The 23,489-nt window shown below is 41.5% G+C and overlaps 1 protein-coding gene across 1 annotated transcript in view; it reads right to left on the reverse strand.

The window, feature by feature from the left end:
* The window catches only part of iqgap2 (IQ motif containing GTPase activating protein 2), a 152,343-nt gene that overhangs the window by 86,035 nt on the left and 42,819 nt on the right, over positions 1 to 23,489 (reverse strand). The window contains exons 3-8 of the mRNA XM_084315885.1: positions 21,822 to 21,978; positions 17,991 to 18,068; positions 8,254 to 8,330; positions 3,507 to 3,574; positions 818 to 931; positions 347 to 525 (exon numbers count right to left, since the gene is read on the reverse strand). Of these exons, the coding sequence (XP_084172011.1) occupies positions 347 to 525; positions 818 to 931; positions 3,507 to 3,574; positions 8,254 to 8,330; positions 17,991 to 18,068; positions 21,822 to 21,978 (673 nt within the window). The remainder of the gene's footprint in view (positions 1 to 346; positions 526 to 817; positions 932 to 3,506; positions 3,575 to 8,253; positions 8,331 to 17,990; positions 18,069 to 21,821; positions 21,979 to 23,489) is intronic.

Consider the following 23,489-nt stretch of genomic DNA (forward strand, 5'->3'; position numbering starts at 1 on the left):
TAGCTTGAATGGTTATTCTCTATAGACCTTTTACAATGGAACTGCGTTGCTAGGGGAACAGCTTGGGCCCAAGTTTATTTCCTGTCAGGTACTGTATTAGCAAACATTACTAGCACTAGTATACATACTGTACTCTGCTCAATCATTTCAACCCTCCAGTCCCAAGATATCACGAGATCTCCTTTGCTTTATTTTTTATTTTTTTTTGTTTGGTGAATCCAAAACAGTAAATAAAAAGATTATATTAGATGAGCTTGAAACCCTAACAACCAATGATCACTATGTTCATTATGAGAACCAGAGGCAGACTGGAGCTCTACAGGTTCTTGTGTAACGGGCCTCTCACCCTGCCCGAGGACTGGTCCTCCTTGCGGACCTTGGCCCGGCTCATTGCGTCATGGTAGTCCTGGGCCAGGTGCTCCTGGATGTGCTTCAGCATGGCATTAGGATTCATCAGGGTCGTCATTGTCACAGATGCTTGGCCCTTTTCAACCGCCTCGTTGATGGCGATCACAGCGGCATGCACTGAAAAGAGGGTGGCTGAGTGTTGGGAGGGCTGGAGGTTTACCGTCATCAAGATACAAGAAAACCAACAGTTGACAAACAGAAAAGTCAACAGGGTCCAGATATCGAAAGGTGACACTAAAACATCTCCATCTTTTGTAGTGGTTAAGGGTGAAACAACAATTCTACAAATCCACATTTTGATTTCACTTTAGATTTTTAAGGTCACAATTCAATGACATTTTCAATTCTAAAAATGAAAACCATGCCACAAACCACAATTACATGGCCAGTCATATTAGGGTTTACTCACAGGCTGCCTCGTCCACTGACAGCTCATTGGCCAGGATCCCTCCTATCTTACTGAAGGTGGGCATCTGGATGCCATACTTGTCCAGCTCACTCCTCATGTTGCTGATCTCCTCCTCTGGGAGACAGAGACAACAGACAGTAGAGAAGCATATTAGCTGGGAGCTTAAAAAAGGACCCATCCACCTTCGATCGTTCATAAGCTCAGTCTTCTGAGCGGCTGCTTCAGGACCTAGTCACCCCTCAGTGAATTTAAAGCCATTGTTGCACTTTGGTTGTATTGTACCTTTAGCTCAACTGCCATCTTGACGAGAGTTCTATGTTGTATCTGAAACTATGTACTGCTGCCCTTCTTGGTCAGGTCTCTCATGAGAAATTAGTCTCAATGGGACAAAACTTGTTAAATGAAGCTTCAACAAAATGTTTTTGTATTCTTTTAAAGCATTATTTACAAAGTGTAGGCTCGCTGAGCATGGATGCTCTTTTTCAGCAGCACCCTGGGTTAAGTGCCTTGCCCAAGAGAAGCCCACTTCTCTAGCCTTTAGACCAGTGTTTCTCAACTGGTGGGTCGCGACCCAAAAGTGGGCCGCGGGGCCATTTTGAGTGGGTCGCGGATGTGTGTGTAAAAAAATATATATAAATGTGAAAGTGGCTTCTCAGCTCTGGTCCAGCTGAAGACAAAGCAGAGGAACAGATTTATACATTGAGCATGACCTCAGAGTTGCTTTGTCTACCATCACCCCAGACTTTGAGTTCCCTGGGATGTTAAGCTAAGAAGTCTGCTAAGAAGGATATATTATTTATTATTATTATTATTATTATTATTATTATTATTATTATTATTATTATTATTATTATTATTGTTATTGTTATTATTATTATTATTATTATTATTATTATTTTATTTCATTGTGTTTTTAGCCCTAGTTGTACTTTTGTTGCAACCCCAGTTATCCCATTAGTTCCCCCAAACTTACTGTAGGTCTGTTATGTTAAGCTAAGAAGTCTGCTAAGAAGCATAATTATTTATTATTATTATTATTATTATTATTATTATTATTATTATTATTATTATTATTATTATTATTATTATTATTATTATTTTATTTCATTGGGTTTTTAGCCCTAGTTGCACTTTTGTTGCAACCCCAGTTATCCCATTAGTTCCCCAAAACTTACTGTAGGTCTGTTATGTTAAGCTAAGAAGTCTGCTAAGAAGCATAATTATTTATTATTATTATTTAATTTCATTGGGTTTTTAGTAGGGATGCTCAATATTGGCTTTTTTACCGATACCGATATACCAATATTGTCCAACTTTTAATTTCCGATACCGATATCAACCGATATCAACCGATACCGATATATGCAGGGTTTCCCCCCCCCCCCCCCCCCCCCCCCCCCAAATGGAATAATTTCAGGTAATTAACATTACATATCTCTTGTTGTGGAATTAACACAACAGTATGCATACTTTTGACAATAAATAAAATCAGAATTTGTTCTTACTTGCTTGCCTGGGTAAATAAAGGTTATAGAAATGTAAAAAAAATTAAATAAAATTGAAAACCGATACCGATATTTTCACATTTTAATGCCGATATCGGCCGATAATATCGGACATCCCTAGTTTTTAGCCCTAGTTGCACTTTTGTTGCAACCCCAGTTATCCCATTAGTTCCCCCAAACTTAGGTATGTTATGTTAAGCTAAGAAATCTGCTAAGAAGCATATATTATTTATTATTATTTTATTTCATTGGGTTTTTAGCCCTAGTTGCACTTTTGTTGCACTTTTTTGTGTTTATTTCATGTTTTTAACAGTGCATGAAAGATTGTGTATTACTGCAAACAAATTATTGAAATAAATCATAGTTGTTAAAAAACTTGGGTCGCAACTTAATGACTAAGGAAAATGTTGGGTCCAGAGGCTAGACTTGTTGAGAACCACTGCTTTAGACCACTGCCGCTCCAACACTGATGCTGTATAAAATGGGTCAAGTCTTTTTTGGAAGCAACAGTTGTGATTGGAGGATCAAGAAAAGAGGCCTTGCTTGAGATAGGTAAATTGGTATGGTAATATTTGTGTATTCAATGTCAGTGAATGACTGGAGGGGATGATAGCAGATCTAAACAAACATGTATACTCTTGATCTCATCCTCTTTCTAAAACCACAGAGGTTATTCAACCCTGCAACTTTGTTTGTCAGAGGAAAGAAACAGTTGTGATTGGAGGATCAAGAATTGGAACACGCTTTAGTGTGTGATGATAATGAGGCCATTATACTTAACATCAGTAATTACCCATCATAACGACACACCCAAGGAAGGCTTTCATTATGTAAACACACACACACACACGCAAGCGGGTACAAACGCACACACAGAAAAGTCTTGAGTTAGCAGGTATCCTTACATTTCAAAATGGAGAAGTAATTACCACACCACTTCCTTTTATTTATGGATACATTTTTGTGACGCCTCAAACCAGCAGTGGCTTCAATGTAATAATGTGGTCTGATGTCTTTTTAAACTCCCTTATGAATTTAATCATTTAGAATATTATCTGGTAAAGCTACCCAATGTTTTCCTGGGTCCTGAACCAGTCTGTCTGCCACCTTTTACATTATTGATATTGAAATGGTATGCAAATTCAGTCTGATTATCAGCTAAGTCCAATGTGCAATGGATTTACCTGTGAAGGCCACTTTCCCCAGCAGGTCCTGGATCTGTGGTGCGATGCCCAGTTTGTATAGATATAAGCTAGAATAAAAGACATTATTAGTAGACTATCATAGAATATAAGGCTATCATGAATGTCTTAATATAATAGTAGACAAATACATTATAACATTGGGCTATCATGAACATCCTAATACAATAATATATAAATACATAATAAGAGTAGGCTACCATGAATATCCTAATACAATAATAAATACATTATAAGAGTAGCCTACCATCAATGTTTTAATATGATACTAGATAAATACCTTATAAGAGTAGGCTTATAAACTAGAAGAAAAAAAACATTTCACCAGACAGTCAAATTCATGAAGAGAAGAAAAAGAAAAACCGCTGCATACAGAGATACATTTATCAAAAGTATTGAGTAGTATATTGATTGATTGATCATGGCTGCCCCATCTAAATCAGTGCTATGTTACACCTTTCCCCACAAGGTGGCAGTGTCGCCTCAAAACAAAGCACACTACATTGTCACATTTTGCACACCAGACATGCAACAAGCAGGTGGCTGGAAACTTCATTAAACTTTCATCTCCCCACAGGTCTCTGATAATGTAAATTAATTATAGATGTGGTGTGTCTGAGCCCCAGTAGAACTCTGAAGGAAGAGACTACACAGATAATGTATTGAGCAAAGACTCAAGAACACCAAGGTAACATTAAAAAAGTATTTATAGAGAGGGATAAGGGATATAATTAGAGATGTAAATGCAACTTTGATACGCGTTATGCTCGCACCAATCTCAGGAGCAGGTGCATATCATCCTATCGAGTAACTGTGTGGAATTGTCTAGAGATCAAATGTAGGAAAGCAGAAATATTTCTTTATTTAAAAAAAGTTATAATGTAATGATATTAGCAAATGACCAAAAGGAGGAAAGGTGAGGTGAGTGACTATTGTCAATCTTCTAGATTCTAAGCTGTTGTTTTCTTTTTCTTTTTCTTTTGTACTACATTATGGATACTTATTTTATGTTGTTTTCAATGTTAAGAATGAAGAATTATTGGCAATATGGATATTCTCCATTATATAATTTAAGTATTAATTAATGTTCCCACTTGGAAGTGGCGGATAGGGGTAGGGCATGATAAGCTTAGGCTTCTTCCTACTCCTTTTCGAACAGTGATATGTATAATTTTCGTTGTTTGTCTTTTTTATTCTTTGTTTTTTAATCATGTTCGAAATAAAGATTCATTAATTAATTAATTAATTCACTACACTAGACGACACATTTGCCCTGCACGGTAGATGTTGCTGACAATGTACTGGTAGGTTCTTCTTTCAGCACCTGCTTCACACTCACCCAGTTGCACACATTCACACCTGGTAGCTGCCCTGCTCAGCCACAACCCCAGTTTGACAACTTACACTCTACTGGAGTTGTTGGGAGCTTAAGTGCCTTGCTCGAGGGCACTTCAACAGCGACTGAGGAGGGAGGGGAAAGCCTTATTCATTCACTTTCCCCTGCCCAGATTTGTCCTGCCCGGTCCAGAGTTCAAACCAACGACCTCTAACCTCAGGGCCGCTGCTGCCCCCGTGGACAACAGTATGTTCATGGGACACAGCTGGTTTTCAGGCCGTGGTTTTCAGACTTCTCCTGTGTCACTCAGGACCCCTAAGTTGATACACATCAGGCAACAAACAACCCCATTTGATAAGATTTTGTCTCTGGGACCCCCATCTGAAAATACTTTTGTTGTTAGATATGATTTAGTCCAGAATTCCATACCTGTCTAGTGTCTACACACCATAGGTGGGGAGAGAACAGCGGAGAGTGACACCTATGATCAGAGTCATTCTCACACATTCCCTCAATGGGTAAACGTCTAGCCAATGAAATACTAGTAAACTATTCCTCATTGTACTAGGAACCCCTCCAGAGGCCCCTCAAGGACCCCACATTGAGAACCGATGTTCTCAAGGAGTGCATCACTACCTCCATTCTACTTGCTGAACGACGTGACAATAAAATAATCTGAATCTGAATCTAAGGACAAGGGGAAGGTTTAACATGATGACCACTGACTCATATTAGTGATATTATTAACACACAAAAAACCGACTGTGGCTTCATTACATTCCACTGGTGTTGACAGAGTTTCTTTATAGCCAATCAGATGACTGGTCTGGCCTGGAGCAACAGCAGGCTGTAATGAACAGTGAATGGACTGTGTTGTTGCAGCCAGGGAAACCAGAATAGGATATGACACCGTAAAACAATTTAAATTAGCTTGGCAGAATTGTTTTCTTTTTAACACAAGTAGGTAAAACACATGTTTTTTGGGTTTGAGTGATAACATTGTGTAATCCATTAGCCTTTGAGTACTTGCTCTCTCCACACAAACAGACTTCTAAAGGGGAATTCATACTTTGGAGTTTTTTTTTTGGAGGGAAAGAACATCCGTTCCTTTTTTTTAGTGGCATTTCGACACAGTGTTTTCATGCCGCACTGTGCACAGACTTCCCTCATCCCCAGGCAAAACACAGCGTGCCCATTGTCGACGGGCCACTTCACACCTATGGGCCCATTGACGTCTAACGCAAACCTTTCCCCATTTACCTCTGGAGGATGTAGGGGATGAAGGGTTCCTACACTTCCAACTAAGCCTGTTTCCCCAACGACTGGCCAATGCATACATTATATCACACACACTTCTCATGAATTCACTCTGAGGAGAAATAAAGAGCAATAAAGAGCACGAACAGCTGACAGATTCACTATAAGGAGAAACAAAGAGGATAAACCAGCTGACAAGAGGGCCAACCACCGTCCTTCACAACACCCACTTCTTTCTCAAGTCTATAATTCCCCTGAAAGATTCACTTGTAACCCCTCTTCTGTTCGTCCCTGCTCCATTGTACTCCCTTCCCATTTTTCCATGTTACTGAATGTGAGGCAGCGTCCTTTCCTGTGCCTCCATGTGTGTGTGTGTGTGTGTGTGTGTGTACTGTGTATGTGTTTATGCCAGAGTATTCCCCGCTCCCCCTATGGCGGCCAGGCCAGCCCGCCAGGAAGGAAGAGCACGTGTGCGCGGTGCACAGTGGGGGAAGGAAGCCGTCTCTCTCAGGACTCTCTCAGGACAAAACGCTACAACAGAGATAGAAAACAAGCAGAGCGGCGAACACAATCGCTCCCCAGGAGTGTGCGTTTGGCCCGCAGCCCAAGTCCAGATGGACAGAACCATGCCGTGTAGCGCAGAGGCTCCGCGCGCCATGAACCCAGCATGTGATGTCATGAGATTCCGAGACAAACAAACGCAATTGGCCACTCCACGCAGGGTGGGAATAGGACGGAAAAGGAATCCCAACCTGAGCATGACACGGGCAAAATGGCCACACCGTGGTCAATAGTGACACCCAACGCTTCCTTTGATACCGTTACAGAGAGCCGACCGTCACAATGGTGCAGGCTTTGAGGGGAGACTGGGGGCAAAGTGTTGGCAAGAGTGACTGGAATTTCTGTGCTAGAAAGGTTCAGCAGACATGCTGAATGGAGGTGATGAGAAGCGCTGTGTGTGTGTGTGTGTGTGTGTGTGTGTGTGTGTGTGTGTGTGTGTGTGTGTGTGTGTGTGTGTGTGTGTGTGTGTGTGTGTGTGTGTGTGTGTGTGTGTGTGTGTGTGTGTGTGTGTGTGTGTGTGTGTGTGTGTGTGTGAGTGTGGAATGATGACATATATCAGTTTAAGTTTTCATAAACCTCCCGAGAGAATGTGACCAGTAGAGCATGTCACTGTTGCAGATGAAAACCTTGTATCTCCCATCGTTTCATGTTTTTACTTGAAGTGAAAGTAGACATGGCTGACATAGGTTTTAAGACCCTAAGGACAGTAAAAAAAAATCTAAACCCTAAAGTATAGGTTCAACAAGACATGGGTGTCAATCTGAAAAATGTGGTTATTTTTTTCTACATTCCTGTTACATTTACAGTACCCTTTTAAAAGATACAGGAGTTTCACCAGACAGCAGCGATATATTGTAGTTTACAACAATGTCCACTGAACCTTGTCCCAATGTCATAAAATGATTAAGTGGGTTATCTCAGCCTTGACCCAGTAAACACATGCCTTTCAAAACAGTGAAAAATACGAGTAAACCTCATGCATATTAAAGCCTATGAATTATTTATTATTTTAGAAACACATTATCATAAGCAAGTCAGTGTGAACCTGCGATAAGAGCAAGATACAGTTTCATATAAAGCATGCAGCTGCAGTGCATAACGTAACCTTGGCTTATCTAAACACAACGTCTGAACTGACTGCTTGGAACGACACGCCCTCAAGAGCCTGACCACAGAGGAAAAAAACATTCTCACTTCCCATTTCATATCACATTATTTCCCCTCCTTTCTCAGATCTTAACTCACGTTTGTCAGTCACGTGGGGTAGAATCAGAAAGGAACGCATCCTGATTTCATACTTACTGTAGTAACAAGCTAAGGAGCACTTCACCAATAAACAGTTTTGCACACATTCATTTAGTTTGACAGTTATTGAGAGTAAGTGGGTTTGAATATGGCCACCAGTGATTAATTACTAATTAATTAATTACAGCACCGCCGGTTGCACAGACTATATGGGCAAAATAAGCCAGCGTTTTTTTTTTTGGCGAAGTCCCCCATTTAAAAAGACATATGTATGTATAAGTATGTTACCTTACTGTCGAGGGCAGGGGAAGGGCTGGAGGAGGTCCTTACCTCAGTGCATGTATGCAGTAAACCACCTTGGGCATGTTTTTGCGATCGTACACATCTGTCGTTTCGGGATAGAATATCTGAAAGCAGAAACCAGAGCGGGTATTAAGTCACCCATTCCTTTATTAAAAGTCTCCTGCCAGCTCTCCAGCCTGCTGCAGCGAGAGAGCACTTCATCACAATGTCAGTGGAACGTGTCGACAGCCGCGCTGGAGAAGGCGTGCCATCAAATAAGGCAACCATTTGTTCTGCTGGTCACTTGTGACTTGTAAACGTTTTGTTTAAATCATTTTTTTTTTTTTTAAAGCAGGCAACAAATATTTACTTCAAATGTCCGACCTGGCAATGTGGTAACAGTTCATCTGTACAGGGTTCCCACAGACATTGCTAAATGAAATTCAAGGACTTTCAAGTACTTTCCCAAGCACTATTTTTCTTTTAAATGCTGTTTTTTTTTAATAGGAAAAACCAATTTAAAACCAATTTCCGACAATTAGTTACACTTTAAATAAAAAAAAATCTATTTCTTGATTCAGAACAATTTTATCATGTATGAACAAAACTTTCAATGCAAATGATTGATTTGAATTTCAAGGACTTTTTAAGCACCTTGTTAAAAAATGGGTTGTTTTCAAGGAATTCCAGGCCTTGACTTTTTTTGGTAAAAAATCAAGCATTTTAACTCACTTCAGCGCCAGTCGATGATAGTCGATTAGCTATATCCATTAATTTTCATCCATCCAGCCTGATGTTATCATTGGGAATGGGTCTGAGCTCGCAAAAGGGCAAATACCGCCGCCTACACCTTCCAGCTGGTATTGCACTCCATTAGGAATGGTGTAGTTTCTTTTCTGGGACGATCTGAGCCGTGCGGGCAGGGTTTAAATACGCAGGCGAGGTAGGCCTCAACAACGATGGCATGGAACAGTAACCCCGCCCGCCCATCAGTGTGTAATCAGGCGAAAAATGACAACGTGTTTAGTGTATTCCACTAAAGGGCTATTATCGCATCTTTTCATGGAATTACTCTGAAGCACCAAAACTATACTCATATTCAAAACGGTATAAAACGGAAATGTACAGATGTACAGATCAGTTTTGTACATGTTGACTGGAAGCAACTCACTGATAATCGATGGGTGTATTAGACCCATAGCTATAATTTAAGATATATTTTAAGCACTCGCAAATCTCGCAGTCCCCCCATTGATTAAAGCGGTGGCGTTCTAGACCTATATCGGGCATATCGCTCTGGCGCTGAATGAGTTAAGCACTTCAAGGACCTTGTGCGAACCCTGTCTGTAAGTCGCTTTGGATAAGAGCGTCAGCTAAATGACTAAATTGAAATGTAAATAGTTAATGTAAGGGACAGCGTTGCCCCTATCCTGAGGTGCACTTGTGGGAGGTGCATCATCAATAGCCCTGCAGGCTAAACACTACACTGTATAAACAAAGCATTAGACACCTGCAGATCATACGTGCTCATAACCGGTTTATAAACTCTAATGTGCAAGGCGTCATGGAGCCAGGAGAGTCATCCAAGACCCGACAAGAACGAGGGCCTAATTTATCACAAGGAGGATCCCATGATGTAATTCCTGCCGGTGGCTATCTATCTAACATGTGCTTCCTTTCTCACATTGCATCGGACTTCTGTCAAAGACATGGAGCAAACGGGGAGAGAAATCTAGCTAGGAACAATGGTGTTAGTTATTCGCGTGACCATTCCTGAAAAGCCGTTGGTAATTTTTTTTTTTATACAAAAAAAAAAGGCCTTGTTAATTCCAGCATCAAAAGATAATCCCAATTTAACCCCAAATGGCACAGAGAAGAGATAATTGGAGAGTATCAGTTTTACCTAATCATGATTTTCCATTTCTGGAACACCACTCGGGGGAACATCTTTTGTGCCCTCTCATAAAAGATGCATTGGTGCCAATACCTCCACACCCTCATCAGTACTCAAGCATAAAGGGCTGACACCATTTACAATCTCTCTTGGAAACCGTGTGTGTGTGTGCGTGCGTTCATGCGTGCGTGCGTGCGTGCGTGTGTGTGTGTGTGTACACTCTCCTGAATGATACTGCAAAGTGTGAGTATTGGTGTTGAGTATATAATAAGCCTGTCTGATTATCACAAACTGGGAATTCTTTCAGTCCAGCCAGAAAGCACTTACTCCAGTGTGGATTATCCCCTTAAACTGGGCTTTTGTTGCTGAGAACTCATCTAATTTATAAACAACAGGAAGGATAATTATATGGTAAAAGTACAAAATGTGGGCTTTTGATTACAGGCTTCTTGTTGTTTTGCCTCTATAGTAAATAATATTAAAACACACACACACACACACACACACACACACACACACACACACACACACACACACACACACACACACACACACACACCACACACACACACACACACACACACACACACACACACACACACACACACACACTTTCAGTGAGCTTAAGTACAGGGACACATTTTCGTACAGGGACACATTATCTTTTAAGTGAATAAAAGTCACATACACGTAGGTGGTCATAAAAACAATTTATGCGGTAAGTACCGTACTTGAGATTTGCGAGCCCTCAGTATCGCATCTTCCCTTGAGATCCTTGAGAACGAAAAGGCTGCTCCTCTCATCACAATGCATCTCAGAGGGAGTTCATGTGTAGGAATGGATTATACATGTCGAGGCCCTGAGCCAGAGCAACTGCTCCAAGATGAAATCGCACCCCGTGTCTAAAAGACTAGGTCACTTCAGTATTGGGGTCTGGCAAATTTCCCTATTAAAAAAGGAGAATTTCCTGGAAAATGTATATTGTTTAAGGGGGATCCTGCAGGTTTCAACAAGTTACATTTAAGACCTTTTTAAGACTACTTTGAATAGAATTTCACAGCCATACTTGCCAACAACGTATGAAGAAAAATTACTATGAAAGAAGTAATTCCATACAACTTGTCGTATGGGGGGGGGGGGGGGGGGGGGGGGGGGGGGGGGGGGGGGTGGGGCTGATCAGACGTTTTTAAGGCCTAAAATTCTGATTATTACATTTAATACTTGTTGACAGACTGAAAAATGCCCACACTATAGTCATTCCTGCGCATTCATCGAGGAACACGATTCAAGCCCCTTTGGGGAGAGCGCCATCCAGGCAGCTCAGCGAGGAAATGGTAGAGGACCGCAGAATTACAGTGAATTCTTTTTTTATATTTGATATTTTTATTACAGTTTTTTTTAGACATTACAGTAGACACTACTAGGGGATGCCCCGATCACGTTTTTTGCCACCGATACCGATCACCGATCGTCTTGAGCCATATCGGCCAATACCGATCCGATATTGATCGTTTTTGATAAAACATTTATTTTATTTTATATAAATATATATATATATTTTTTATAAAATATATATATTATATAATTATGCTTGTAGTTGTATCTGCGAGACATCGCCACCACGCAACAAGTCAAAAATGCTCGCTATCTCCACTGTCTGTGTGTATACTCTGCTTTGATCAAATCACATTCAGCATGCCCTCAGCAGGGTATATCTGCGGCTCTGCAGATATACCCTAGGCTCTGCAGATATTACCCTACTCCCTCAGCTAGCCCCGTTTGTGACTGCGATGCAAGCCGGGGCTCGAATACGCATCGAATCACTGTTATAAGACATTGATATCAGGAGCTATCTGTAGCTACTGCTAGCCGGCTATATAACGTTAAGACAACGCCTCAGTGAACTATTTAGTTTAATGGGACGTTTCGTTTTGAACAGTGAGCTAACGTGCGCTAACGTGAGCTATCATGCACGTCTACTAACTAGACTATTGCTGGAGCATTTGTTGATATCAGGAGCTATCAGTAGCTAGCCGGCTAGATACCGTTAACAATGCCTCATGTATTAAACTAAAAGTGAATAGTTGACTGGGTCATTCTGTTTAAACAGTAACGGTAGCTAACGTTAGCTCACGGAGCTCGCATGCACTAGGTTAGAGCAGACTATTGCCCGAGCTTGTTTACACAGGGAAGGGAGGAGGAGGAGGAGGAGACGGAGCGTCTGAGACAGAACTCAGCAAGTGAGATCTCGTTTTTCGATCGGTTTTGACGATCGGCGAAAATAAAGCATTATCACCGATCACCGATCGCATATTTATACTGATTATCGGCCGATAACGATCGGTGGCCGATCGATCGGGGCATCCCTAGACACTACGGACGTGACATACATACACATATAAACAAAACAGAAGAGAAACGGAACAAAACACCAAAAACTATATAAAAAAAAAAAAAAAAAAAAAAAATAATAATAATAATAATAATAATAATAATAATAATAATAATAATAATAATAATAATAATAATAATAATAATAATAATAATAATAATAATAATAATAATAGAAAACAAATTTAAGAAAATAAAGATAAAAGAAAAAGTTCTCAGAGCACTTCATGTTACAGAGTCGTTCCTATACAGTGTCCTTGTTTCAGGAGGTGAGAGACGTAGTCAACCGTTCCACATAAGAGATAAAGGGTTGCCACACCACATCAAATTTTCTACTTGATCCCCGCAAAGTATATGATCTTTTCAACTTTAAGATGATACATTACATCACAAATCCACCTGCCAAATGAGGGAGGATGTTAGTTTTTCCAGTTCATAAGAATGAGACGTCTTGCTAGAAGGGAGGAATAAGCGATACAGTTCAGTTGTGCTTTTGGTATATGTAAATCCTCGGAAAGAACAAAAAAGAAACAGGAAATGACATGGTTCCAGTACCCGACCTGCCAGGTCTGAGTATAGCTTAACCGTTTCGGGGCCAACCACGGCTAAATCCGTGTTTCGAATCCAACGGTTGAGGACCAACCACGGACATGTCCATGGCAAGGTTGCTTTGGCTTTTATTCCATTGTAATAACCTACTCGATGTCACCGAGCTGCACTGCAGATCTACCCTCCTCTTCGAATTCTGAAAAGTGCATTACCGGCCAGATCCTCTTAGGGGCACTGTCTCGATAATGCAGTGTGCCCTGTGGCAGAACGGTGCACTATTCTTTTTGACTTTCAATGTAGTTTCCAGTTAGCTGGATTCTGGATGTGCAGCCTAGTAGCTTGGAATACGTTTTGGGACGCGGATTTCAGTGTGCAGTAAAGGAATATATCATCAGCCAATGGACATATGAATCTACCAGATGGTGATCGATAACTGGGAAATGCTTTGGGGGATCCAACCGGCCCATGGTAAGATCTTTTTCACGTAAATTACATGCTGATCAGGGCTTGTTATGCTTATCCACCCGATCAGCGAATGAGGCTAATGAGGCTAACACGGTTATTGGTAATCAATAATCAGAAACGACGCCCCCCCCCCCCCCCCCCCCTTTCATGCATTCATGGTGGACCATCATACCAATCATATGCAGTTTGAGTTTTAACTGTAGATTCTGTATATCCGAAATGCCATTGGATTTAACCTTATTAGCCCTGTATCTCGCCTTCCAGGAAATATACTAGCCGAAATCCCTTATAACGCTTATATTCAAGACGCTATAAAATGAGAACGTATTGATGAAAAAATTATTTCTTTAAGCCATTTTGAAGGGACGGTTTATGGTGTCAATTGACAATGAGAATGGACAGATAGCAATACTATAAAGTATATATTTTGCTCTACAAACAGCCCCACGGACTATGCAAGTCTGTTTAGAAATGCTGGCCGTCTACAGTGATTTTAGACGGATCCAAATGGCCATGAATGTGTTAAAAAATAGACTCTTTGAATAATAATAATTAGAGCTTCCATTTTTCGTGGACGAAAACTACACCAGACTAACTACACTCGACAAAATCTGTGCATTGGTTATCCAGATACATGAATTATCATCTCAGAATAAGTGGCTTTGTACACGTTTTAGCTTATCTTTTACAGCTTACATTTTGGGCAATTATTAGAGGCTTCATTTTTCGTGGCAGAAAAATACATCAGTCTATAGAAATAAATGCATTCGAACAAGAAACCAATGTATAGACATAGCAATGGCAAAGAAATTGCCAGGCCTAATGCGAGCCAGGGAAGTCTTAGACGCGGCTTCATCTCGAAGTTTCCATCATCCACTGAGCCGTGAGGCTCAACATGCTTGTTTGGTTGAGGTCTGAACTCGCCAAATTGCCCATAAATATAGTTTTTGTGGGTATTGTCCAGTTGTTGCTGTATGTTTTTATCTGCCCAAAATTCAAGCAAGCATGAAAGCATTACAGCTTTGCTTGCACACCACGCCCCGCTCCGTCGTCGGGGACACTGGCGCTCACCCGAGACCACCTATTCCAGCGGTCCCGTCTTGGACTGAATCAGCGTCCCCGGTGACGGGGGGGGAGCGTTCTCATCACACTCTATTTTGGTGCGATCGTGCTCTGATACGACCCCGAATGGCTAGTGTGAAAGCCCCCTTAGTAGCATTTTCTATGAAAAAAAATCATTGTAGTTTACAAAAGGCATCTGAAATAATTACGTAAATTCGAGGTGATACTACATGATACTACAACTCCCATGAGCACTGGGTGCGCACAGTGTGCTGCTCATTCCATTGGCCCATCCACTTCGCCCTCTCGCGTGTGTGTGAAAGCTGAACGAAATCCCTGGTCTCTGTGAAATCGGCTCAGTTGGACAAGATGAAGCTGCTGTTCCGTAACGTCCCACGTGGATGTGCGACTAAGTATTAAAGGTCCCATGCATTATAAATGGCCTTTTCCAGTGTTTAGCATTGTTTCCTAGCAATTGGGGATTATATCAATGTGGTCTGTGTTGTTAATTATCATATTGACTCATCAGTCTAGTCTCGAGTTCACGAGATCTTCCCTCACTCAACTAAGCTGTTCTGATTTGACAGTTTTGCTGACGTGAATATAGCACTGATTTGCAGTAACGCCCCCTCTATGGTTGTAGCGCATAGTGTAACCCGACACTTCCTCAAACGGGTTTTGACAGAGAGGCAGAGAACGAGCGAGCGAGAGGGAGAGAGAGATAGAGAGAGAGAGAGCGAGAGAGAGCAAGAGAGAGAGAGAGAGAGAGAGAGAGAGAGAGAGAGAGAGAGAGAGAGAGAGAGAGAGAGAGAGAGGGAGAGAGAGAGAGAGGGACCGGCGGGACCGCGTGCAGAAGTGTGTGTGAAAATGTGTGTGCGCCATCTCTCTCCCTCGTCGGAGCATTTACACACAAACTTGACTGCATGTGTGTCGGGGACGCATCTCTCCTCTCTCTCTCTCCCTCGTCGGAGCATTTACACACAAACTTGACTGCGTGTGTGTCGGGACGCATCTCTCCTCTCTCTCTCTCTCTCTCTCTCTCTCTCTCTCTCTCGCTTGCTCGTTCTCTCTCTCTCTCTTTCTCTTTCTCTCTCTCTCTCTCTCTCTCTCTCTCTCTCTCTCTCTCTCTCTCTCTCTCTCTCTCTCTCTCTCTCTCATGTATCACGCTGTGTGGGTGACTGTCACTCAAAGCGCTTATGGGCGGAGCCCATCCAATAACAGCCTGAAATCCTGAGGCTGAAAAATGATGCTTTTGAGTACTTGATTAGAAATATAAAACAATGATTCTTTTTTGAAAAAAAAACTTACAGATGTCTTCCATAGACTCACAGGAATTGTGTAAAGTTGTCCAAATAGTGCAAGGAATAGCAATGCATGTCCCCAAAAAAACAAACTAACATGTATTATGTAACATGTATTATTAATTTATTATTAAACTAATATTACGGATTTTTGGTTGGTGAAAATGCTGAGTGGCTAGTGACTTTGGAAAACCACTAGCCACAGTGGCTGGTGAGCCAAAAAGTTACTGTCAAGCCCTGCTCATGTGTAATTGGAGGGACTAACCATAACAACCAAAATTACACCATTATGGTTCAACTTAACACTTTAACTGCCAGAAGACGAGTTTAGGCGTCCTTCCCCGCCATGCTCAAGTTGCCGAAGACGCCGTAACTCGTCTTTGATATCAATATTTCAAAAATCTGTGATCGGATTCATATTTCCCATCCGCTGGCCTGAGACCCACCAAAAAGCCCCACTGAACCCTCTAGCGGTTCAAGAGCGCCATCTGGTGGCCGATCGGCGCAATCGCCAAACAGGAAGTTACTTGGACGATGTGCTGTTCACCCATATTACTTCCGGGCACTCGGTATAGGTTCCGGCACTCTAGCTCGTCACAATACATAGCGATCCGTTGCCAATAACTCGATAAACAACATGATTTGGACGTATATACTATTATACAAGCTGGAAATGGACCGGATATTTTTACATCCCATAAGGGAAAACTGTCTACCCCACGCTGATCGCCCAACGGCCCGCGGAGACTGGGGTGAGTTTTAGCGTGTAATATTTCCGTGTTCGACACTAACTGCTATGATGAACATTTGACCCACATTAGATGAATGGTATAACGCTGCCCACGGAATTATAAACGCCCCCTCGCCCATCCGGTCAACATCAGATGACGTGTAGTAACTTCCAGAAGTCCGTCCAGTTGGACTTTTTTATATCGCGCCGATTGCTATCAAACTGTATTTGATCATCAATATAATGCATTTGGGGCTATAAATCACGTTCTGGAGAAAGCTGCAGAAAGAGATGAAAACATACTTATACTTTAGATCATATTTTAGTATGAATATGTGAATGAAAAAGTTTAACGTTCATACACCCTGAACAATACATATAGGACATTGAATGGGCCCTTATAATGGCAATTTAGCAATAGAATTAAAAAAGTTATAGCCCTGCAAAGAAGGGGAACTTCTCCATAGACAAATAGAGCTGGCAACCTATGGTATATCATGAATTTAGCCTTAGGCAATCAAAGTGTTAAGAGACAAAAACACTCTAAATCAGTTTGTACTTTTACATTCATCTTCTGAAACAAAAATTTGATTGAGTCTGGAGTAGGGATGTCCCGATCCGATCATGATCGGGGGCCGATCACATGATTTTCAGAAGATCGGGATCGGGAAACAAAATCGGGAGTCAAAATTATATATATATTTTTTTTATTTTATTCAACAAACATGACCATGTTCACGTCTTAAACTCATACTGAGGCCTTAGTTTTGGTTTTAAATTACATATAATTTATTTATTGTCGCACAGAGCAGAAGAATTTGCCAAAACAAAGGCTGCTTTCACTTTCTTTTTAGCACCGTAACGTAGTGCTGTCATCAGATCAGAGAGTGAGAGCCTCGTGTCTGAGTCAAGATGGATAAGCTAACAGACAGATAAAATAGTAAAGGGAGAGCTTTTGAAAAGTTCCCAATGCGTCTGGGAAAGCTGCATTTTGGAAGCATTTTGACCGCAGGGAGAACCCTCGAGGAGAGGGGAACAGTGCTGAAGCTATCAACGGTGGATGATGCAATTAATGTGAAAGATCGGTATCAGCAGATACTCAAAATCACATGATCGGGATCGGATCGGGAGCAAAAAAATGCGATCGGGACATCCCTAGTCTGGAGTGCATGTGTTTATGAACAAGGGTGTGTGTGTGTGTGTGTGTGTGTGTGTGTGTGTGTGTGTGTGTGTGTGTGTGTGTGTGTGTGTGTGTGTGTGTGTGTGTGTGTGTGTGTGTGTGTGTGTGTGTGTGTGTGTGTGTGTGTGTGTGTGTGTGTGTGTGTGTGTGTGTGTGTGTGCATGTGTGCGTGCGTGCGTGCGTGTGTGCATGCCTGTTCTCAGGTTGCCTTACCTTGGGTAGCCCCACTGACTCCATGGCTCTGAGCCACTGGACTGTGTTGTCAGTGTGTCTGAAGTGCAGTCCTGTGCTCTGAGAATAAAAAAAAGAGAGAGGGAGACAGATAGTCAAACCTTAGCTTCAAGCTCAGTATTTCCCAGACACAAGTACATTTATTTATGTCGGCCCACCACAATATCAGACAGGCCCACTACAAATAGATTATACTTTTTTGTTATTACATGTTAAAAGTGGAATTACATGCCATGGAAGGTACAAGGACAAGGTCATTGAAATGAAGGAGGCTATTCTCTGTCCTGGGTTCATGGTGGTGGAACGAACCTCCCACCACAGTCATGACAGCTGAAACCCACCCAATTTTCACCCCAACACACTTTTTCAACCAATAATATCTGAAAGAAAACGAAAAAACAAACCTTCTTACGGTCTTACTATGCTAATAAGTCTATATCTATACTACTATGTACTCAGAGTGAAGAACTCAAGTTCGGCACTGCTAGACAAACAATACAACTTAGCCTTAGCCGCCAGAGGTGTAGGTGACTTCTTGTACACAATTAAGTCACTTTGGATAAAAGAGTCAGCTAAATGACTAAATGTAAATGTAAAAGTGTTTGTTGCTCATGTTGCATGATGCTACACTATGCATTGCTACTCCTCGATTCTCCTGAGTAAATTAGTTTCAATATAAGTCTGACAACAAAACGAGCAGTTAGAAAAGTATGAATTAGTATAGTTAATATCTGATGAGTAAAAATGGGTGGGATTAAAAGAGGATTTTAAGTCATGGTATCCATAAACTTCAATCGGTTCGGATCCTTTGAATGAAATGAGAATGTAAACAAACTGGCGTCACGTTAGAAATTATCACTGCGTTGCGTGAAATCACTGACTGCGCCCCGAGAGGAGTGGTTCGGCAAAAAATAGTTCAGAGTATATTTGCTTAGAAAACATAATTGTCGAATTCAATTATTTTTTATTTCTCCACGTGGTAAATACACAGATCACAACATGTTTACAGGAACGTTTTGGAGTTGTATTTGGAGTGTATTTCGTGACTGTAGGGGACTGTAGGGAACATCAGGGTAAAGGTCTGCCCCACTTCCAGTGATGAAGCTAAGCTACCAGGGTACAAAATAGTCACACGCCCACCGCCACAGGCTTGTAGATATAATGTTTGGCCGTCATAAATTAAGGCCTGGGCGCCATCTGGCGGCCAACTAAATCCACTGCATGATGCAGGGAGTAGTCCAGCTGAGCGGGAGAAATGTCGTGGGAGCGGGTGGAAGTTGCCCAATCTGGAACAATCTCCGGAGCTGCAGCTGGACCCTATTGGATGCGGGCGTGGTGAGTTGAAACGAAAGTGAAACTGTGTGTGTGTGTGTGAGATGCGCTCTGCTCACGAGATCAAGTTTGTAACATGAGACGCACATGAGATCTGTCTTCATCCGTTCTTTAGCCTACTACAAAAAAAACCTGCAATCGCGTTTTTGATTGTGCTCTGATATTTAATTTTGCATTTGATTTGACCAAATATGTGGAGGCATATTCCCGGAGTAGCTCCCCCGGGTCCCCCCTCAAAATTAAGAAAAACAGGCGACAACATTAACGTTGACGAGTCAGTTGCTACCACCAGCACCACCGATAACACTGCACCTGCTACTAGCGTCGGTGTAGTTAGGAAATTTAACCAGAAATGGTACACATCTGATTCCGGGAAACCACGAGAATGGCTTAAATTTGAGGGGGGGGGGGGGGGGTAAAGTTTTGTATACCATGTCGTGCCAAAGCAACGGATAAAAGAAAACGAAATTCATTTGTCATCGGGACGTCGGTGATGAAACTGGAAGCCATCAAAAGCCACGAGACGTCACGCTGTCACAGGGACTGCTCTGTTGTATACAAAGCACAGTCTACTCCGCTCCTGGCTGCTCCGACTGTTGACCAAGCTGTCAGAGTCGACTCTGGCTAAAATGCGGATACTATTCCGTAACGCCCACGCTATAGCGAAAAAATCAAGACCATACAGGGACTTGGATGTGCGAGTAAGTTTATTGTGTTTTTTTTATAACGTTAGTCCAGCATGTTCATATAGGTGTGTCGGCTTTCACTTTCAGCTAATTATGGTTGTAAAGCCTACCCAGTGGAATTGTTTACATAACAATGCATGATATTATATATTATTATATTATTATTCCATACAAGGCTGGATGCATTACAGACTCCGCTAACATCCCTTGTTGCCTTGTAGGTGGCAAGTATGGATTTGTTTATCTTGTTTGAAGTTGTTTTAATATGTTCTTTAATTCTTTTGCTTCCATATTGTAAATAAATTCGCAATAAATTATTTGCATTTAAAACTATTAACGCTGACTCATTCCTTCAGTCCACTCAAAATTAGGCTAATATTCCTTATGTTGTTTATGATATTAATTGAAAATAGCATACGAGAGTATTATATAGTAATAATAACACATGGCGATATACTAAAAAGCTATTTATAATTTTTGGCTTGTAAAAAATCTGGATGGCTGGTAGTTTTTAAAATCTACCAGCCAAATGGCTGGTAAGTCAAAAAGTTAAGTTTGTTCCCTGTAAGCTACGCTAACAGAGCGGCTGTTCCCTAAGCCTAATGCACGCACAGAGAAGAAAAGGGTATGTATCTTCTTGTCTAACTCCAGGGAAGATGGCAAATAAGCTAATTTCCCAAAATGTTGGCGTTTTCCTTTAACAATTGTGTGTATTGAGCCATACTGTATTGTACCCATTCTGCAATCTGTTAAATAAAGTGTTCATTCATTCATTCATTCATTCATTCATTCATTCATTCATTCATAATGGTACTAATAAAAGTATTGATAATAGTATTGGATATCAGGCCTACCAGGGAGCAGCGTGAACCTCTGTACGTGTTATGCTCTCCCAGTGAAACTCCTCTCGCTGTTAGGTGAAAAGAAGCGACTGGCGACTCCACGTGTACTGGAAGGAGACATGGGTAGTCTACACCCTCCCCAGACTGACGGAGGAGACGTATGGTAGTATACACCCTCTTCAGACTGACAGAGGAGACATGTGGTAGTCTACACCCTCCCCGGACTGACAGATGAGATGTGTGGTAGTCTACACGCTCCCCAGACTGACAGAGGAGATGTGTGGTAGTCTACACCCTCCCCAGACTGACAGAGAAGATGTGTGGTGGTAGTCTACACCCTCCCCAGACTGACAGAGGGATAGTGCAACAACCAGGGCAGTGACACACACAGGGAATTGGCATAGGGACTAAATTGGGGAGAAAATGGACTGCAAAAGTAATGGATCATATTGATCTGATAAATACTGTATGTAAAAGTTTAGGACACAGAATCGATATTGGCATTGGAAAAAAATGGTATTGGACCATCCCTATAAAAAACACCTGACCTCAAGTCAACCTAGTTACTGTATTTCACAAATCAAGGCTTAATAAATGTTGCTCATCATTTTCCAAAGGGCTCTGTTTATTTCAAACACAGACAAAAAAGAGAACAAATTTTATTTTTATTTTTTTAAAGGAGGGATAGTGGAGAATGTTTGCTGGATCAGCAGCTCTGAAGGTCTGACCCTCACTCTGTCATATCTTCTGTTGACGGGAAGTGAGAATGCCTATGAAGGATCTGGAATTGGAGACTTCTTGGCCCGACACCATGGAAGTGTCTAGGGGGTGGTAGTAGCTGGACTACAACTAAGACATGATCAACAGTGCCTCTCAGATCTATTACTGATTCAAGTTTAATACAAAGGAACTACTAAGGAACTGTCCACAATAGCTTTAGAATCCAAATGCACCTTATAACGAGCCTGGTCTCTGTCGTAGATCCTCTTCTCGGACACCATTTTCGGGGCAAAGAACTTGGCCAGTTTGCCGAGGTAGACGCCATTCCTCAGCCCTTCCTCCAGTTCTGTGGTGGGGGGAAGGTCTTCTTCTAGACACGCTTCCATCCACCTGGAAACACACAGAGACACACTTCAGAATGGGGCTTAACCCTTTCACTGCCACACTACCAAACGGTTAACCCTTTCACAGCGACAATACAGAAGGTTAACCCTTTCACGGCCATGAGACAAAGGGTTAACCCTTTCACAACCACACTACAGACGGTTCTGTAGTGTGGTAGTGAAAGGGTTAATTTCCCCAAATAATAAAATTAATCTAACTTTACTCGACTTCAAGCCCATGCATACAGTTGCCTGATGTAGGTACAAAATCTACTTTGGGAACGCTAGTCCCGACCTGGCACTGGCAGCAAGAAGGTCAGAATAGTTCAACTGATAAACCATTTCTTGATTTAGGCTACTATGACTCAAATATGAACAAAGACAAGATTAAACCAATAGCTTAACAGTCTAAGAAAAGAGAGAAAAATGTAGTTCTTGGTTATATAATAAATCACACGCAACCTAATCTAGGAACGTCATGCGGGTTAATACCTTGGTTGAAGTTGACTTTCCTCTCAATACTAAACCCGTTGCCATGGATACACATACAACAAAATAGAGCTGTGTGCTTCACCTTGTCGCCTGAGATCAGAGAGATAAGATAAGATGATCCTTTATTAATCCCCTTGGGGAAATTCAGGTGTCCGAGAAGCATGGGGTGGGGGTACAGGGAGGGGGGATACAGAGCTTCACAGTCATTATGCAGTCCAGTATCTATACACTATAGATACAATATGAAATAAAAATACAGTATAAAAGTACAAAATACAAAAAAGTACAATGAGTTCTCACATCCCAAGTTCTGACAGCGATAGTTCTGGCAGGAGGGCCGGTCGTCCGAGGCCTTGGTTGTAATAATACCTGACTGGACTCCTAGACATGTACCCTGCAAGGCAATATTGGTCTTTCCTGCACCTGCTGCTCCAAGTGAAAATCCAAAAGTAGACCAAAGATATTTAGGCAGATACATGGTAGATGTACCATATAGATGAGCTAGTATCACACTAGAGTATATTTCTGCCTAATAGGGTCATCAAAAGATATGGCCACAAAGTTTGGCCATGTTACGTGAATCCATTTGGAAGTTATGCGCCTTTTTGCTATAGGCCACTCCCACTACCACGCCCCCTTTTAGTCAATTGGCATTATGGACTGCATTTATACTAGAGGTGGGCATAGATAAAAAAAAATTAATCTAGATTAATCTATCTGCAATCCTGGATTTAATCTAGATTAATCTAGATTAAAATGGCCAAAAAAAAAAAAAAAAAACCTGCCGAAGGCATTCAAAATATGTGTGTTCTACCCAAATAATGACCAGAAGTAAGTCCTTACTTTTTCTTTCCTCCTTATGTTTCTCAGGCCAGGTGGCCCATTACACCATGAGCCCATCTCCCGTTTCCAAAATGCATTACAGACTGTTTGAAAAAGCTGTTTTGCTATGATAATTGGTAATGACATATCAAAATAATGTTCAATAAGATGTACTTGTGTTTAATAAGTTGTTTTATTCAGAAG

The sequence above is a fragment of the Notolepis coatsorum genome (genome assembly GCF_963971535.1).
Source record: "Notolepis coatsorum genome assembly, chromosome: 1".
NCBI classification, from domain to species: Eukaryota; Metazoa; Chordata; class Actinopteri; order Aulopiformes; family Paralepididae; genus Notolepis; species Notolepis coatsorum.